At 39.0% G+C, this 20,381-nt stretch overlaps 1 protein-coding gene across 1 annotated transcript in view; it reads left to right on the top strand.

Annotated features, from left to right (window-relative positions):
- aacs (acetoacetyl-CoA synthetase) overlaps positions 1-20,381 on the top strand; it is a 50,065-nt gene that overhangs the window by 19,325 nt on the left and 10,359 nt on the right. Inside the window, exons 11-13 of the mRNA XM_085181054.1 lie at positions 7,715-7,779; positions 13,823-13,945; positions 19,435-19,548. Coding sequence (XP_085037180.1) covers positions 7,715-7,779; positions 13,823-13,945; positions 19,435-19,548 — 302 coding nt within the window. The remainder of the gene's footprint in view (positions 1-7,714; positions 7,780-13,822; positions 13,946-19,434; positions 19,549-20,381) is intronic.

Genomic DNA, 20,381 nt, shown 5'->3' with positions numbered 1-20,381 from the left:
TTTAGGACATGGCATAATGGTCTGTGAGAAAGTGGAAAATAGCAGGGGATAATTGCCTGCAAAATACAATATACAAGTTTCCAGCAGTAGTATGGATATGCTATTTTGACCAGCAGTATATTTGATCATCCACTGGAAACAAAACTGATATTGAGTATTTTTGATGGATTCTGAATACAGTAATTTATTCATTAAAAATAATATATGATAATGGTCTCTCTGTAATAACCTACTGCCACAATTTTAAAGAATTGAGATTATAGTTAGAAAGTGTTCAAAAAGTGAAAGATTGAGATGATAAAGATGATAGCGTAAACTGTATTATGTAACTTGGCCCAAATAAATGCCCAGTAACACTTAATGGTTTATTATTACACCAGAAATATTTGCTTTTCTTATACTTAGTAGCAGTCCATCTACTCGGATTGTGAATTGCATTTAATTAAAAAACAATGTACCTTATAATATTTGGGAGTGATCGTGGCTCAAGAGTTGGCAGTTCGTCTTGTAATCGGAAGGTTGCTGGTTCGAGCCCCAGCTTGGACAGTCTCGGTCATTGTGTCCTTGGGCAAGACACTTCACCTACCGCCTACTGGTGATGGCCAGAGGGGCCGATGGCGCAATATGGCAGCCTCGCTTCTGTTAGTCTGCCCCAGGGCAGCTGTGGCTACAACTGTAGCTTGCCTCCACCAGTGTGTGAATGTGAGAGTGAATGAATAGTGGGATTGTAAAGTGCTTTGAGGTTCTCGAAAAGCACTATATAAATGCAATCCATTATTATATTTACTAGCCTGTATTTAGCATTTTTGAGCAATTGCACAATTTCGAGCAACAGTCATATATTTTGTGATGTGGGACTCCTGACTGTAACTGTGCATTATTTTATATGCTCAGCCATGCTGTAGTTGAAAAAGAAATGTACTGTGGTCAGCAAAAGCAAAACCCTTTAAGGTAGCAGACCCATCTTCAGAGATGGCATATTGCCTTCAGCAAGAATTGGAATAATGGGGAGAACATTTTGACACATGGGCAGTAGCTCAAGTGCCAAGAAAAAGTACTCCTGCAGAAACTATTAACAGGATCGGTATGTAGGTCCTGACACCAAATTTCATTGTTAGTAGTCATTTCAATGATCGGATATATTAGGATCTATAATCTTTAAGTTAAACATTCAAGATGTCAGATTTTCAGTTTTAATTCAGGAGCTTTAACAAATGTATTGCATTAACTGTTTAGAAAATGCAGCCATATTTGTTCATAGTTGTAAGTGGACAATTGACACACAAGCAGTTTCATTGCCAGATGAGGCCTGTGCCCTCATTATTCCATCACAAATGAAACCGATAAAAGATCTGGAGTTGACTCAAAAGTGCGGAATTTGTAGCATACTGGAAATTAGGTTTAAAGAGATTGATGCAATTAAAGAAGGCTCTTATTACTGTAGGTTAAAACCTAAAATAAATTAATCAGAGAGATGGAAAAATTTTAACGGCAAAAGGCCCGAAAGACTACAAAAACACAACTAAAGCAGATAATCGCAGAATTATTTCCTTTATTAAGAAAACCGAAATCAAGAATACTCTGAAGCGTATCATTGTCAGAGTCTACAATCAAGAGATGTCTTAATGGCTATAAATAGAGTGCAAACCACTGGTTACAGTCAAGAATAAGAAGAGCAGATTATAATTAGCCAGAAAACACCTAAAAGTGTCCGCACAGTTCTGGGAAAAGAGAAGCAAAATGACAAAAAAGTAGAATTGTCCAGATGGTTATGGCCCTGTATGTCATGGAACGATTCAATGAGCAAGGTAAGAGTGCGGTTAGCAAAAATACCCACGTAATTTAATGAAAGACTACCACCATGACAGAAAGATGGATAGAACCTTTTAAACTGTGTGAAGATCAGCTAAGAGCTGATGTCAGCGCTATTAGCAAGTTTCTATGTTCAAAACAAAAATCCTCTGGGAAAGACTGACATGAATTTTTTCACAGATTGATCTTCTCAATTCAAGGTGGACATTTTAATTGGCACCAAATCTGCTAGAGCCCCAGGAAGTGTGGAACATACACTGAAGCGTCCCCATTTTGCCTCGAGTTTTATTGGTTAGTGTTTCATGATAATGATTTAACAGCTGAATTTATGCTGAATAAAATAATTTTAAATTATAGGAAAAGATTAGCAGTTGGAGCACATTTGCTGTGTTTATGATGTGGAAAGAAAAGAAAAGGTGAGGGGAGGCTGAGGTTTGTGGAGCATCTCTGTAGAGATGTTTATTTTAATTGGTTGCACATATTGATTTTGAGATGATCCATAACAAATGTTAGGCATTTTACTAGTTCTTTGTGTACAAGTAAATTGTTATGGTTATGAGGCAGAAAAAAATTGACCACCAATACTTCGAGACCACATCGTTGCAATCCAGTCCACAAAATGCCTACAAAATGCCACATATAAATCACTTAAAAATATCTGTCATTAATTCACTTCAATTTTGATCTCAGTCTCCTATTTTAAATGTCATGAAATTGTTTCTGGGCCTCTAAATTTCTGTTTGTGTTGCTAGGCAACATCCAGATAAACTGGAAAGGGTTGACAAGGCTGGGAGACTAGTGCTCAATTCCACCACACAATATTATTAAAACAGTATTATGTTTTCATGTCCCCTCTTTTCTTCCCTGCAGCTGTCCCTCAGAAACATCCTGTAAGCTTCATTAGAGATAATAGTATTTTTAGAAGTCTTCTCTTTCTGCTTCTGAGTTAATTTCAGTGTTGGGATTCAGGCAAATATCAAAGACATTTAAATTCTTATTAAAAAGCTATTCATGTTATCTTTTAGTTGTGGCGGTTACACACACACACACACACACACACACACACACACACACACACACACACGAATAGCTTTAAGATCTTATCTTCATAGCCTAGTATCACATTTGCTATCTTAATCCAAAGGTAATACTCTGATTGCAATCAAACTTTCTAGGTGTGCAGTTATGCAGCTGGGTTACTAACCAATCAGAATATCAATGGAAATAAAATTCAAGAATTTTTAGAGATGGGAAGGGAAAACTACCACTAGTAATGGGTCACAATGGGGCTTTGATGAAAAGCAGTAAGCTGTATTTACTTTGGCAGTGGTAAAACCTGCCAAAAGCCATGAAGGGATCTGAATACCTAAAGGGACCCAGTGATGGAAATTGTTCATTTGGATGTCATCTCTAAAGTAAAACATTCAGACAAGCAAGAAATACAAACATTTAATTGAATGGAAGGCATTCCAAGTCTTTCAAGGAAGAAAGTCAGTCACTAAATGTATTACAGTAAGGTGTCATACTTTAGTTGATTTACCAGCCAGAGTAAAAATTGAATTAGCATTATTTCTGAGAAGAGCCAAAAAAATAAAATTTTATTCAATGGGTTCTATGTATGAAGTGGCCACAAGATTTATTCAAAGGTTTTCCCTTCAATCCTTTGTTCATTATGTTTTGAACTACTATGTCCGGGAAAACTCCTCCTCCACTCTTGTGCCAGCGACTGCCGTGTGGAAGTCTTATCTTTAATTACTGCCAGATGAAATTCTCAGTTATTTATTAATTTTATTCTTTGGAAGAGATTCAGTACAGTACAGACAGTTTAACAGATTGCATCTTGCCAGCTCAGCTACAGTTTTAGACATGTGGGCTTAACAATTAAAATATCCACTTCTTCAAGCTGGATCCATCTATCTATCGTACATGGTAAATAGTTCATATACACAGCTTTCTACTGTATTTGAGCACTCAAAGCTTATCTGTAATGGGATTTTCTGGTATCTTCAAATCTTTAACATAATTAATTAACATAATTAACAATTCTTTTACATCCAAAATGCAATATTTACCTTATAAAGAATGTCACGACTTTAATTTTGAAATCCAGGTTACCAGGTTACGTCTATTTAGCAGCTTTAGAGTGTAAACTATAGCAATTACACTAAAGTTCCCTCATTTTTCACATTTGAATAAACAAATGTATTGTCAAACAGGAGTTACTCATTGTTCTTTCTAGTCTAACGCACATGTGAAGAGGACAATGCTTCATATCTCCAACATACTCAAACTGTGATGGAGAACAAGTGTGAGAATAATTTGTAAACTCCGCTGACAAGTGGAGCTTCAATTGCTACATCACGACACGCGTAGGGACACATTACCATGATAATTGCTCAGAGGTGCTCTTGTGTCTGATTGCTCCTGAGTGTCTTTTATTGACTTAGTAGCTTCCAGTAACATGTCTTCCCTGAAACAGACACGGGTATATTTGCACATGCTGTCACACACTCTGACAAACAGAGACTCACAGCTTCTCCTCCACCCTCCATCCTAAGCACCCAATTAGCAGCTACACCTGGCCACCTGCCTCCAATCAGAATAGAGCGACTGTTTCCATGGTAGCCAGAAATCAAAAAATTCATATGCGGATCAGAGATGATAGGTAGGATGGATAATGACTGTCTGTATGTAGGTTTAGATAACAAAAAAGGGTCTGCATGCAAAATGCAGAAAAAACATCCATTAGTCTATCGATATGTCTAAATTGCTTGGTGTGTGATCTTCTTTTTTTTTCTTTTACACTAAAACAAGCACACTATATTTAATATTTAAAGGATTTGAATACATTTGCAGTGTATATCACTGGAGATTATTCTGTAAATTAATTTCATGAAGTACAGATTTTATGATTAAAATCTATTTTTAAAAGAACTTAATTAACTACTGACAAAATAATACATAAGTATTATAAAGTATGTTGTTTTCTAATATTTTCTTCTGTTTGAATCTTCTTAGATTTCTAATATCATGAAATATATTATTACCTTATTATGAACCACACTGTAAGTGAATGAGAAGTACAGCTTGAAAGCACACGCACACACAGGCGTAGGCACTTTAGACACTATAGTTCTACTTTTGTACTTTCTATACTTTACGTTCCTCTGTTGTCTTCCCGAAGTCTTGTAAGTTTCCATGTTAAATCATCTGTACAAATGCTGGTGGAGAAGGACCTTTTGAAAATTTAGCATTCATTTTGGTTTTCCATCATGTACAGTTGGTGCCCTTGAGGTATTATAGCTGTGCCAAATGGGTGGTCCACAAAACACTGGCATGCTTTTAGGACGACAAGAGTGAAACAGTTTTTGTATGAATGTCATAAACCACTGTTACTGGTCCCAGTTCTTCTTTCCCAGATTTGCAGAAAATGGCCATCCAAGTCTGGTTAAGTCTGATCACGTCAGATAGGTTTAACATTTAATGTTACGCATAGTGTGATATAACATTTGACTCACAAGGTAAAACAAGATAAAACACTTGATTCAGTGTGAGTTGACAGAAAGAGCACTGACAACAGTTGTGTAATCATACTTCATGTTGCATCTTGAGACCGTTATCAAATCCTCACTCTCTTCATTTACCCCTATCACCACTAATCAAAATGAGCCACCGAGAGCAAAGGAGATCTTGCACTGCAAAACAATTCCTGATTATTGTTCATCAAGCTGTTGTTTGTTCTTATAGAGACAGCCCTTTTATGATTGACATAAATGGTTACCATAGCGATGGATGAAATTTGATTGATTTAATGTCAACAAAAATAACTTAAAAAGACAGCAAGACATAGACTGAGACACAAATAAACCCATTTACAGACAGGCTTGAAAAGGCCCTTTGTTTTAAAATTAAAACGGCAGGGGAACACAAAAGTGACGTTTTGTCGCTTCTTACCATCCACGTTTCCCAACTGTTGTCAGCTGTCAGGGTGACATCAATTCACGCAGACAAAACTTTCTAAAATTATTTTTCCCAGAATTGTTGTGAGCAACCGTTGTGTTGTTGCATTCTCATCTGAACAATTTTCTTGCGGAACATCTAAAAATGAAGCAATTTGTCTTTATTTATTTATTTTTTTCGGCTCTCTTTTGTATTTACCCAGTTGAAAGTTGTCCTTGCCAGTTTTTTCCCCCCCCCCCCTTTCTTTCCTTTTTAAAATTTTATCTGTCTAGAAGGATGAGCACACAAGCTGTTTTAACATCACCTTCTTTTACATTTACACAGTGGCACACACTCCCCCGCTGGGAGCTTCCTTGTCCAACCAGACTACTGAGCAGCTCCACTGGAGCACATGGGATTAAGGGCAAAGGTCTGCTGAATAACTGTTGCCCATTTTATGTTTTTGCATTCAGAGCAGATACAATGAAATTATCCCTTGTCGGCATAGATTCAGGGCAACAAGTGAAGCCATGTTACAGTTCAGTCTCAGTACCAAAGTCTTAAGCAGACTGGCAGGTCTTTCAAGTATCACAAATGTTGTATTCAGAAGTTACTTGACTGTTGCCTTAATAGTAATGTACAGTGATGTTAATACAGATATATAAGGGCTTTATTGCACTCATGCATGTGTTTGTTGACAATGGATTTCATAGGACAACTGAAAAAATGTTTTGAAACCCATAAAGAGTAGAGTACTTGCAAACAATCTGGCAAATGTTACGAAGAAGATAAACTTAACAGTACTTGACTTGGCTGATGACTAATTTTACCTGAATTTACTCTTCACCTTTTTTTCTTTTTTTTTTTTAGAAATGTTGGTTTAAAACGATGTACAATGTTTTTGCATCTAAATAACCTTCATACTATCTAATATCTAAAGTGTCACATTTTTAGAATTCAGAGACCCCAAAAATTGATTCTCTTCATCTGGATGCAGCATTTTCAGCGTGAGAAACATTTCGTCACTCATCCAAGTGACTTCTTCATTTTCAGCTGATTGCAGGTTTTCCCAACCTTTTAAACATTACATTTACATAATGACTGAAACTAGCACCACTGACTAACAATGGGCCATGAGGTCAGTTTCATGATCAATAATATGAAAATTGTCATGGCCACTGGTCAATGACCATTGATCAATTGCCATGAGTACCATTCATAGAGAGTTGGTGAATTACTGCAATAACAGCATTGTAAGGTGGTGAAAGATGTACCCTTAGGCCCCCTCCTCGATTCAGAGATGGTCTTTCCCTTTTCACGTAAATGTCCTCTTTGACTCCTCGCTCAAATCAGCGTTCCTCCCTGTCCAGGATGTATATATCCTCATTGACAGAGTGTCTACTGGCCTGTAGGTGTAACAGGTGTCACAGATTTGTGAGGGTTTTAAATACAAAACTCCTTGAGAATTTAAAAATGCTTCTCTTAATATTTTCAGTTGTTCACCACGTCTCTTGTTTAACGATATTAATCAAAAGCATCCAAGAACTAAAACAGGGTATGTTTAATTGTGATTGACACACTCAGGAATATCCCAGTGATGGTGAAGATTGTGATGTCACAAGGATCATTGGCAGCTTTGTGAATCTATCACTTATTCATCCATCACCTTGTCCAGCAGCATCCTTCCAAAATAGCCAGCCAGATTGCAGTGAAACTTGGCAACAATATTTATGCCACCCCCACTCATAAAGTCTGCTAGCTTGGTTCTGTTGTTTGGAGTTCCTGCTGTCACAATGCAGAATATAGTACATGTATGTAGGAGGCCTTTTGCAATGACTGTCGGTGTTGGCAACACTGACGCAAATTCTTACTTCTTTTTTTTCTTTTTCTTCTCAAAGTATATGAGAACACTCGCTACTTTTGGCAAACTGAATAATGTTTATCTTTTTTTCTTCTTCATCAGCATCACTATCTTTGGTACCGGGGCCAAGTGGCTGTCTGTGCTGCAGGAGAGGAACCTGACACCCTGTAAGTTGTGTTCATGGATAGAAAAGAGTAAAAGAAAATGTGAGCATGATCACAGACATATAGACACACACACCTACTTTATGAGAATGGAATCTGTAGCAATAAGAGCAGATGGACACAATAATGATTATAATAGCAATGTTGTTTGACTCTGAATGTCCTTTATTCCATTAGCTGGATGAAATAACAGTTTGCCCTGTGTTCTGGAGTTTGACACTGAATCGAAAGGATAAAAAGGCTGTTATGATTTTTCATATGAGTCATGGATAGGTCCACCTAATTGCTTTTAGTGACACAACTTTCTAGAGAAAGATCTGGACAGATAACCAGAGCTGTGCTGGTGCTTTTTTTTTTTTTTGACTTGCTGCTAGCTTTCATGTAGTGGTTACTCTTTGGAACTTGTGCAGCAATAAATTAGATACTGTATTGTGTTAGAACAAAACACTATCACAGCATAGTTGTTAGTCTTTGCTATAGAGTAACTTCCATCAGGTTTTTCTTATTTGTAAGAATTCTAGATTTTATACCTGTTTCGCATTATTGTAGGTGTTCATTTCATTGGAAAGCAACAGGAATTCTAGTTAAATTAGTTAAGCTATATTTCAGTTTCACACAGCCATATTTTAGACAGCAAAACTATAGTTTGAGAGACACAGTTATTTCCATCTTCAGTAATTTATATCTGATGCCTCTATTCTGGGACTGCACACCTCCCAGCCTTTCCACATCCATAGATGTTAGCACAAAATAGAGCAAGCATCAATGAAAGCAGACATTACATTGATTAAGTGAAACACAGCATAAAAGAAGGAGCTGTGGTGGAGGTGGTTTTTAAAGATACCTGCAGATATGCATTCACTGCAAGCAGTCTGAAGCAGATTAACTATATTGATATAAATATATTAGATTTTCCAATTAGCCCTCGATCGATGTGGGCTGGCATTAAGATCTGATCAGATTGCAGTTGAGCTTGACATTGTAGTCCACCTCCTTACTACTACAATAGATATGTCAATAGGGCAGGGCAATATGGCCAAAAATATTTCTCACAATATATATTTGAAAATCTGCGATAACGATATAACTGACGATATAATTGACGCGAGACAAAATACTTTGTCTCCTCCACAACTTTATTAGTGCAAAAAAACCACCATCGATGTATTTTCACTTAGACAAGCAGCCGTTTTTTTTATGTGCATTAAAGCTATATAAAAATTTAACAGTGCAAATGCTAATTCCTTGCTGACAGTTTAACCAAAAGGCATTTCCAGTGGAAAAAAATGCATAAAATGTATAATATCCACAAAACCTAAAAAGAGGTTATACGCACACAATGCAGTAATATTATGTTGAAGCACAGTACGCATTACTCCGTGAGGCTCCCGACTACGGTAGCCGTAATGCTCCGACAATCCGTCAAGCGGTCCGGCTTGACGGATTTTGACAGATTTTTGACAGATTTTTGAGCGCCGTGTACCACCTAAAATCAGTACGGTAATAACGACGGCCCGCTTGCATGATCTACCAAAAATTGTGCTTCGGTTTGTATCTGACGGACGAAGACCAAACTAGTTCCACACCACTGAAGTTGCACCATTTTTACAAACCAATTCTGGTTCATCTGAATTGTCAAAAAATGTTTTATTACGACTTTGGTAAGCTACGAAGCCGCACTGCCTGATGGATTGTCGGAGCATTACGGCTACCGTAGTCAGGAGCCTCGCAGAGTAATCTGGGTCCAAAACTCCGTCCGCTTCAGGTCCCAAAGTCAAACGAACACTGCAGCATTACTGTGAGTTAGAAACTGTCTAAATTCTTTCATCTTTAATAAAATGATCAGCGTTGCTGCTTTACCAGGTATAACAAGTTTAACATCCAGGCATCCATGAAAACAGAATATATTAAATTTATTTATTTATTTATTTTTTTTATTTATTTATTTTTTTTTTTCCGCCTGTCCCATTTGGTTCTTTAGCCATCAGAATTGTTGTCTGAAGACCAACAAGGATACCCGATGGATTTATTTTGCCAAATGGATCATCATGGCATTGCCGTATTGGTCCATTTGATCGACCTTTGTTTTTATTATTTATTTTATTTTCAGTTGTTACAGACGGGACAGACATGAGTGAGGGATAGGAAAGGGAGAAAGAAAGAGGAAGGAAAAGAAAAACAGAAGGGGAGAGGGACAGTGAGAAAGGGGGGAAGAAAAAATATCTCCGGGATCACCTGTTGAGAGAAAAAGAATAGAAAACAAGCAAAAAAAACAAAACAAAGCAACATACTATACACAACACCATCGCATTAATCTAGCTAAGTGTAAACAGCAGTAAATACTAAATATTGAATGTTGTTGTGCAGCACGCAGGACAGACAGCGCACAATGTGCTTTGAAGTAGCAGCCAAGAAAGGTGTGATTTAAGTCTACGAACAGTGAACACCCATGTGCACACCTGTGTGGATCGGCGCGCTTGTATTCAAATGGTTTCCCCATGTAATGGTCTGCAAGAGGATGTAGAGAGCCATAGCCCCGTCCCCCAGGGCATGAAGCAGGCATGGAGGAGATCCAGGCCCCAGACATCCAGAGGCCCCAGAGTGCAAGAGCCCAAGGAGGACCACCGGAGGGGCATCCGTGCCACCTTCATGGGAAGGGCTGAGGATCCCCAGACGAGGGGTCACCCAGTAGCCACCGGGCAGAAGCTAGAGGGGGCTGCACTGGCGTGCCCGCCGGCTCCGCCGGCAGCCAGCTGTGCCTGAGTGAACCGAGCCGCAGGCACAGAGGCCGGAGGCCCGAGGGCCCCCCGCGCCCCGGAAGAGGCCTGACCGAGCAGCAGGCGCCAGGCTCCGCCAAGTAGCCACCGGGAGTGAGCTGGCACATGACCTGAGCGCCCAGCCCCGGACACCAAGAACCAACAATGCACCGACCCCTGAGGGCATCAGTCACCGGCAGGGAGTGTGGTGAGGGGAGATAGGCCTCCACACTTTGGGGGGCCTGGGAGTTCCCAGAGAGGTGGAGTCTAAGACCCGACCTGACATATAGACACAGACAAACAGGCACACACAGACACAGACATGCATTCCCACCCTCATGCACACATATACAAACACTCAGCACTCACCCAACGTAGGAATAAACGTAAATGGACATGTACACACAATCACACTCCCCAAACATACTCTATACCCCAGGTCCAGGTATCCTCACCCCCAGAGATGGAAACGGCACCCAGACCCAAGAGATGTTACCCTTCCCTCCGGGGTGGAGGCAAGCAGACCGCCCCAGGCTCCGCAGCAGCAGGGAGGCCAATCAGACAGCCAGCATCTCTTCCCAGCCCCCCCGCCCCGAATATATTAAATTTAACAGAATTAGAAGGTATCAGGAAGTTAGCTACTTCTAAAGCAGACGTTCCCAAAGTGTGGGGCCCGCCCCCTAGGGGGGGCGCAGAGCCATTGCAGGGGGGGCGCGGCATGAAAAGGGGAAAATAAACAACAATGCTGCTAGCATGGGGCGCCTACACAAACGCAAAGCAGGAGATGAAGCATCGCTGAATATGTTTCCAAATCAACTTCATTCTAAGCCAAAGACTAGAAAATATAGCGAAGCATATCTTCCCTTTGGTTTCACCTGCACAAGTGCCAAGGTAGGTCTCCCCTGCAGAATTGGTTTTCCCTTTGTCGGGAGCACACGCTTGGCTGTTCAAATCACGGACAAACAGTATCCCACATTCTTGATTTTTAGTTCACAAACACTTGTTGTAATGACTAACTACTCCTGACATTTTGGAGATGTTAGCTCTTTATACAGTAAAGTTACTGTGGGATACAAATAACATCAGGCTGATCCTGCCAGGATTTGTTCCCCCTGTCTAAATCACGGACAAACAGTATCCCACAGTTGTTTATGTTTTTAAACCCATTTTGCACAGAGAGGCATTTTTTTTTGAAAATTGTATTGATAGCAATGTTGAATATTATTACACAGGGAAAAAACAACTACATGTAAAATAATCACACCGTGATGCCTCTGCCTTTCTAAATAGACAGCAACTGCGTGTTTATATGTAAGCGTGTAAAACCTGAAGATAGAGACAAAATACTGTTAATCTGACTATCTGCCATTCTGCAATTCCTCTCATGTAAACAATAACGTGGCGCACAGCTGACGTGAAAAAAGGCACATGAACTCTATTCCTCGTCCACACGTAAATGCAAAAAATTAGTTTTAAAAAATCTCCATTTTCGCCATTTATGTGTGGACGAAACAGCTGCGTTTTCAAAAATACCCGTGTAGGTGTGGACGTAGTGTAAATTAGTTAGCAGTTTATTTTCTTAGCTTACTTGTTTTTGCTTAATTGTTTACTAAATGTTTGAGGTGTGAAATAAACTGCAATTGAGCAAAATATGGTGTGTGGTTGGAGGATGTGTTAGTGCGTGCGTGTGTGTGCGCGAGGGGGGGGGGGGGGGGGCGCGACCATTTTTCTGTAAAACAAAGGGGGGCCCAGCGAAAAAAGTTTGGGAACCACTGTTCTAAAGTAACACAGTGGTTAGCACTGTTTCCTCACAGGTCCTGGGTTCGAATCCACAGGCTGTCTGTATTCCACCCATGTCTGCGTGGGTTCTCTCTCCAGCTTCCTTCCACAGCCTGAAGACATTCTTATTGGCCATAGGTGTGAATGTGAGCAGAAATAGCTGTTTGTCTCTCTGTGTTAACTCTCTTTAGATTGGCATTGTGTCCAGGGTGTACCCAACCTCTTGTCCTATGGCAGCTGGGATAGGCTGTAGCCCAACTGTTATCCTAATTTGTGGAAGAAAATTGATGGGTTTAAACATCCGCTACCAGCTGGAAAAATTAAAACAAACATGAAGAAATCACAGTGAAGTCCAGGATTTATTAAGCCTATATGGCATATCAGAAACATTACATGATTTTCATCAAATCAAAATATAATGGTTTTAATGTGAGTTTAGTCTAAATTTACTTTGTTGTCCATCTACACTCAGGAGTACAATGTAGAGGAAATAGTGGGACACTGAAATAGGATTCCAAGTAAAGTACCAAACCAGCTGTGTGTGTTAAGAGCTCTGTGTGTGTCATCCATACACATTGCAGTAATAACATTTGTAGTGTATGGCTAAATTGCAGTCACCAGGCTTAACAATTTTTGTGTCAGAAGTGCAAACAGAAAAAACTTGCATATACCAAGTGTCACCATGTAGCACAGTGCATTCTGATAATCGCCACAAATCTGCATTTGTTGCCCATTGTTTGTGCGTCTCTCTTTAACTTTAAATGAGCTGAATCCATTCCTAATTCTAAAACTAAACAGAAAGGCATAAAAAAAATAAAACATTGCTGTGTCTCTGTGCTTGTCTCGCTCTCCTGTTCCCGCTCGCTGCCCCACCCCTATTAGTCAGCCAGCCACTTGATCCAGTTGGCACTGTGTGTGTGCATTTGGATGCTTATTAGAGAAAGAGAGCGTGGCAAAGGGAGATGTTGGTGTGTGTGTGTGTGTGTGCGTGTGTGTGTGTGTGTGTGTGTGTACATGCATGCCTCCACTGGCCCGAGAAGGATAGTGGGAGCTTCTTCACTGGCTGCCCCAGCGGAGAGGCCCTTTTCCCTAGGATGACATTTGGACTGGACACCTGGAGGCATGGTGGGGGGTAGCAAAAGTCCAACTGTCTGTGTGTTTCTGCGCAGAGCAAGGGCCAGTTGCTGGAACCTTATTAGTTCCCAGAGTGTTATTGGCTTGTGGTTTGGGCATATGTGTGTGACAGAGAACATGCACATGGATCTTGAGGATGGCTAAAGCGATGTGTGCGGTACGTTGCATGCTCTGTCACATCAGGGTGGCAAACTACAATAACACAACAAGTTGTGGTGCAGCAAGCCACAGCTGTTCAAATGTGAATACCCATTTTATGTGTTTGGTTTACTAATTTGGTTCAAACACAGTTATGTATTACTGATAACAAAACGACGGAGTTTATTGTTCATCTTCTTTCGCTATTTATTTTTATCTTTTGTGTTTTCCTTCTCTAGCAGAAACACACAATCTCCAGTCCCTCCACACTATCCTGTCTACTGGATCTCCTCTCAAACCTCAGATCTACGACTATGTCTACCGCTGCATAAAGAGCACCGTGCTGCTGGGCTCCATTTCAGGTGACTCAATAACACATACCCTGCTAGGACACATATTATTTTCCTAATACTTAAGAATTTAAGAACAACATATTGTTTTTTTAGAATTATGACACAAAATCATTTAATCATTAAAAAGCACTGTAGATAAATATTTCTCTTGAACATTAATATTAAAGTTTTCATTAATTTAAAAATGTCAAGCTTTTACTCAATAAGAACCATTTATAGTATACATTTTTAATGAATGAAATATTCAACTGGTGCATATTAGTGCATTTTCTGCTAATCAGATTGTGGTTTGACAAAAAAACTATTGTCTATAATATATTCTTTATAAAAGTTTGACAGACAATCTGTGGCGCTTCAAATTAATAGCTGCTTAACTAGGAACATAATGCATGAAATGCCTGCACAATAAGTAAAGATTAATTGTGCCAGCTGTTGTTTTTTTCTCCAGTTACTGCTAAAGATCTGTTGTCTGTTTTGTTCATTAACAAATGAAACCAAGTTCTGTTTATTTTTAATTTGATCCACATTTTAATTACCAATCAAATAGAGTTAGTCAGGTAGGCTGTTATCTTGTGTCTAGACTTTCCTCAGTTTCAGTCTGGTACTTTCAGAGAAACTTGGCATTTTTTAGACTTAAGTAATTGTTTTATTTTGTAAAATTAACACCATCCATTACAACTCTGCAGACAGGACTGATGGTGTTTGTTGCCCGGTTCTCACATTAATGTTATCATTTTAATATTAGCCATAGCTGCTAACCACTACCTTAATGATAACAGATGGCTAAGGTGGCTATTGGATAAAGGTAACTTCAGCTGCTCTGTGTTTTTCTCCAGTGGTTTCCACAGCAGCTGGATCCACATATTTGATTTGGCAAAAATCTTATGCCAGATGCTCTTCCAGGCACAACCCTCCCAATTACCTGGGCTTGGGACCAACACTGGCACTAGCTTGTGACACCCTAAGGCGAGGTTTTTGGTAAACGGGTAATTGCTAACAGCTAACAGCTAACATTAACGTGTGAACTGGCCAGTTTAACATTTATCATAACTGTACAATACTTCATTGTTGTTGAAACATGAGCTTTTCTGACCTTTTGAAATTCTCCCTAAAGTGCTTTTCACAAAACTGAAGAAGAGCACATTAGAACACACACATACACATGCACTAGCAAAACTAGCAAGCCTGTTGAACCCAAATACAAATGCAATGTCTAGCCTTGTCCATTAGATTGTGTTTATTTTTAGATGTGTTCTGAGTGTTTTCTTTAATTTAGACTAGTTGACCACTTTGATTTTTTTCTCTCATGTTTAAACAACTAATACGTTAGTTGTAAGGAACATCCCTGACAAAAATGAAAGAAAAGAAGGATTATGTAAATATAAGATTACTTATATTTAACCTAATGTTATTTTATATATATATATATATATATATATATATATATATATATATATATATATATTAAAAAAAAGTATTTTAAAACATTTAAAATATATACTGTATTTGTATTTTGAAATTTTAAAACTAAAACAGAAAAGCATCTGTGACACAAGCACAAAAGGACTGATGCATAATAATAAAACAATAAATTGTATAGAAGGCTACATATTCCTCACCACCCACAACTGTCGCACATGCACACACACGCACGGGTCTAACGCACACAGTGCTTCTCAGCCCATTGTGATGTTGTCAGGCCAGTAGAATGCTATCTGTCTCTTTCTGTGAGTCCTGAAACGTTTAACATTTAGCAGAGCTTGGGTGACTGACGTATTAAACACACACACAAACACACACACATACGCAGCTTGGAATGTCACGCTTGCATACACATACACGCAGCCATTGTGAATGACAGCCCAAATGGGTACAGCATATAGCCTCAAATACACAAGCAAACATGCAAAGTTGCACATGCTCACAATGACATGTAAGTCGAAATGCTGGACACAAGCGTCAGCTGAAATGTCAATCACAGGCAGAAATCTGGTGAGAGATGGAAAATAAACAGAAGAAATCTGCAAGCAGATTTTCTTGGGTTATTTTTGTCGTAAATATCTGTGTCTCTGCAGAGCCTGTAAGATAAGTGAAGAAAGAAATCTGTTTAGTGAGGAAGGTGGTCTGTGCAAAATTTGCTGTAGGCTTAAGAATCTACTGAAAACTTCAAAAATAGTTGGTTATGGCAATTACACATTTTCGTTTGTTTGCGTTATAGGTTGTTACTCAACAACTCATACGATTTTGTGACACACATCCACAACTTTTATGAGACAAACACATAGAACGAATCGAGGAAAAATAAGTTTTTGCTTATTAGCTCCATGTAAATACAAAGCTGTATTCATCCCCCTTTTAATTGCGTTAGTAAGTCAATAAAACAAGTTCAGTATTAAATGGTATCACATAACAGAGGCACTGAGAAACCATGTTAGCTGAACAGATAAAACTGTTTTCTTCCTCCACTTTAAAGATCCTTTATAGTTACTTTGTAAAGGTTTTTTTTAATGAGTCAAACTGGAAACAGTAGGTTCTGTTACTGTTGTAGCTTTTGGCATTAGAAAAATGAGTTTAATCCCAACAGTGCCGTTGAGGTGCATCAGTTCAGCCATTGTGCCAAATTACATTATATTTTACCATAAGGTTTTGGGACTGCCATACTCCAGCAGCAGAAGGATGAGGGAAAAAATTGTGAAGAAGACCCAATTTGATATTCATCTGGACTCGTCCTTTTGGAATTATAGCGCTGGCTCTTTGTGAATGTATGTGTGACTCGAAACAGCAGGTCCTGCCCCAGTCACTTTCCATCTTGCTGCCAAGGGCAACAGAGGGCTGCAACCCTTTTGGCTGCCAACCGACCTAACCTTGACCCATGAGGTCAATGCTGTGTGTGTGTGTTCTGAATGCTCATATATGTGGGTCCCTTGCTGATTTTACCCCATGTCACTGTGTGTGTATAAACATGTGCTTCAGTTAATGTCTACTTGGGGTTGTGAAAACTTTTAATGGAGATTGTTGTGTATATCAGGAGAGTGTTTGTGTGTTTTCTGTTCAGCAGGGACCTCAGACCCCTGTTGCTCTTCAGTGGGTGATTTTAACACTTTCACTGCTGGATTTACTCAATCCTAATATACCTCCATCTGACTCTCCATATGTCAGCTCTCCACACCCATTTTGCCTCTTCTCTTCTCTTCTCTTCTCTTCTCTTCTCTTCTCTTCTCTTCTCTTCTCTTCTCTTCTCTTCTCTTCTCTTGTGTGTGTCTGTGTGTTAATTTTGAAGTATTTACCAAGTCATCTTTTCAATTTTCCTTTAGTTTTTGGTTTCAATTCAGTTCATTTTTGGATACATGAATTCATGCGTAGGTTAGCTGTGTAGGTTGCTTGGTTTGTCTCAGTTGGTGGCTTTGTTTGACCTCAAACTGCGCCGGTAGTTTTTCAAAGCAGTAACACCTCCACAAATGAAAGAAGATGTGCGTGCACACACTCACATGTGCAAAAAATCTATGAAAACTAACTGGGGAGTTCAAAAAACCTTTTTCTTCACTTCAAAATAGTCACTGCTGTTAGGAGCATCAGATCAGTGTGACACGTTGCACTCTTGTGTACCTTACTCACACATGCACACTACATGTCAGATGATGGAAGGCATCCCAAGAAAACCACATTGACTTTTGGCTTAAATGTGCTTCTGTTTGTGTGTGTGTGTATGTATGTATTTTTGTGTGTTTGTACTCACCTATTAAGGTAAATGTAATATTAATCTAATTGCGTATCGTCCCACTATAAGTGTGTGTGTTTAATCAGAAGACAAAGTTTCTACTTCCTCCTGGGAGCCAATTAGAGCTCAATAAAGAACCTGCCGGAAAGAGAGACGGAGAAAACGAGTGTAAAGAACAAAGAAATGCGAGAAAGGAGGAAGGAGCAGTAGAAGGGCATAGAGCTGAGAGAAAGCAAACAAGATGGATGGATGGTATCTGTCACGCAGAGTGGAACGAAATAGGGAGGTAGAGAACAAACAATAAGAAGGGAGATGAATAGAATGTGTCAGAAATGGTATATGATTGGAAGGTAGAAAGAGATGAATAGATGTGTGCGTCTTCATGACAGTTTTAGGAAAGTGCTGCAAAGGGAAGGAACTCCTATATAGGTCAATGAAGGTGGAGCAGCGAGCTAATGCTGCCTATGTGTGGAGGAAAAAAATACAAGACACTGGTATTAAGTGTAATAATGTCTCTTGGTCAGTGTTTGCTGATATTTTACATAGTTACGTGATATGGGTGTGGCTCTGTACATTCCAAGTATTCCAAACTAAATGAAATAAGGTAAAAATCTACAAATTGCCTCCCTCGAACCAGTTTCACCATTTGAGGTCTAAGTCATCATATGTGCTAACCCTAACCCTAGTCCTACCACACAGTATGGGAGACAACCTTTCCTCACAAATGGTGCTTTGCAATATCAAACAAAAATAAATACCTGAATCCCAAATATATATTGAAATTATGTACAATATAACACTAAATGTGATTCATTAGCTTTATCACATCATAAAATATCTAAGAGACTTCTGACTATTTACAGTAAAATGTGTCTAAAACAGAAGCATACCCTGTTTTGTTGGCTTCAATCTATTTTTGTCTGCACTTTCAATATAATTTAAAAGGGAGGCTGCGTCTTGCTGCTAGGTCATCTTAAACTGGCACATCCAATGACTCTAAAGGATTAAAGAATGGTCTACGCCTTCCTGAAAAGTTTTTGAAATTAAAATTTGTAGAGAAAATTATTGGTACCCCTCAGAAATGGTGATAAATAAGTGGAATATGGAAATATGGAAACTAACGATTGTCTTTATCATAGGCGTCATAAGTATATGTCAAACATGGTCAAAGTTAAGACTAGAAGAATCACCAAAGCAACTTCCTGTTCCTGTTACCACAGCTCTTCCTATTATTTATAAAGTTTAAGATCCAGGGGACAGGGGCAATAGTAATGTTTGGCCCAGGTTCTTTGTGGCAAGAGCTGAGGAGATTCCACTTTTAAAACAGAAATAAAAAAGCCAGCATAAAGTTTGCTAAAATACATGTAGACGAGCAACAGTGCTTGTAGGAGAAATCACAATTAGAATCGCTCATCAGCTCCGTGTTCACTGAGGAATAAGAAAAACAAACAAACAAGAATTGCTTTTAAAGAAAAGAACACCTCTTTGAAACACAGATGGTACTCTGTTATAATGGGAGAACCTTGCTATATAACTGTTATAGGGTTCACTGACTTTATTCACGGTACAATGAAAACCAAAGCAATGGATTTATTAAGACGCTACAGAGTTAACAGACTTCCCATTGCTCTGTCTTATTTGTAGGTCAAGGTTCCTTCAACAGCGTTAATGACAAAATCTTAAGACACAAGCTGGTCAATTTTAACTTCTTAGAAAAATTATATGTCTGTTGCAGAAACATAATGGAAAACTTCCCGGTTTCTCTCAACTCTTTTCCCAGGTGGCACTGACATAGTGTCGTGTTTCATGGGCCAGAACCCAACAGTTCCAGTGTATCGAGGTGAGATTCAATCAAGAAATCTCGGCATGGCTGTGGAAGCCTGGAGCCCTGACGGTAAGACTCCGGGTGAATCTCTTCAGAATTTAATAATCCCTCCTACCACTTTCTGTTTCATTCAACCTCAATAGCAATTAAGAGATTTACTGTATGGGGACAATAGAGCAACAGAGTCAAGGGATTGTGCTCAGCTTTTAAATAAGTTTCAGGTTCAGGCTGTATTAATATATATATATATATATATATATATATATATATATATATATATATATATATATATATATATAGTTACCAAGGAAATTAGAAATGCTCCCTTTATTTTACATGTCACTGATGGTGGAGCTTATATGTATATATATATGCCAGGCCAAAAAGTAACTGAAGGAATGTGTGAACTTTCCCTGGAACAATATACTGACCAACTTTAGCAAAAAATTATTAATTTCAAATAAAAAGGGTGTTCTTTTTTTTTTATTTATTTTTTTTTATCATCATCACGGTGGAAGTCTTCAAAGCCCTCTAGGTTTCTGTCATTGATTTCAGTCCCTCTTTCCCCAGCTCCCTGCTGCAGGCTGTACTGGCATGTCTCCACCACCTCAAAGGAGAGTGGATTGAAGGATAATTTAAAGGCAGTTTTGTAGAAAGAGTTTGGGATTATTTTAGTCAGTCTTTAAGCCTATAACACCGTCCTGAGGGAGGCTGTTAGGGTTGTGTGAAACCACACACTAAAGGTATCAGGTTCTCTGAGAGCGACACACATTCTTTTTGTTTTTATCAGAGAAGGATTTATACTGTGTCTCTTATACGCTTATGTGTTTGTGCATATGGATGTGTGCCCAGGTTTATATGGGTTGCAGGGAAACACACACCGCAACTTTCTGTTCCTGTGA

Source organism: Neolamprologus multifasciatus, chromosome 12, assembly GCF_963576455.1.
Source record: "Neolamprologus multifasciatus chromosome 12, fNeoMul1.2, whole genome shotgun sequence".
NCBI lineage: Eukaryota > Metazoa > Chordata > Actinopteri > Cichliformes > Cichlidae > Neolamprologus > Neolamprologus multifasciatus.
This window is presented reverse-complemented; position numbering and strand designations above follow the sequence as displayed.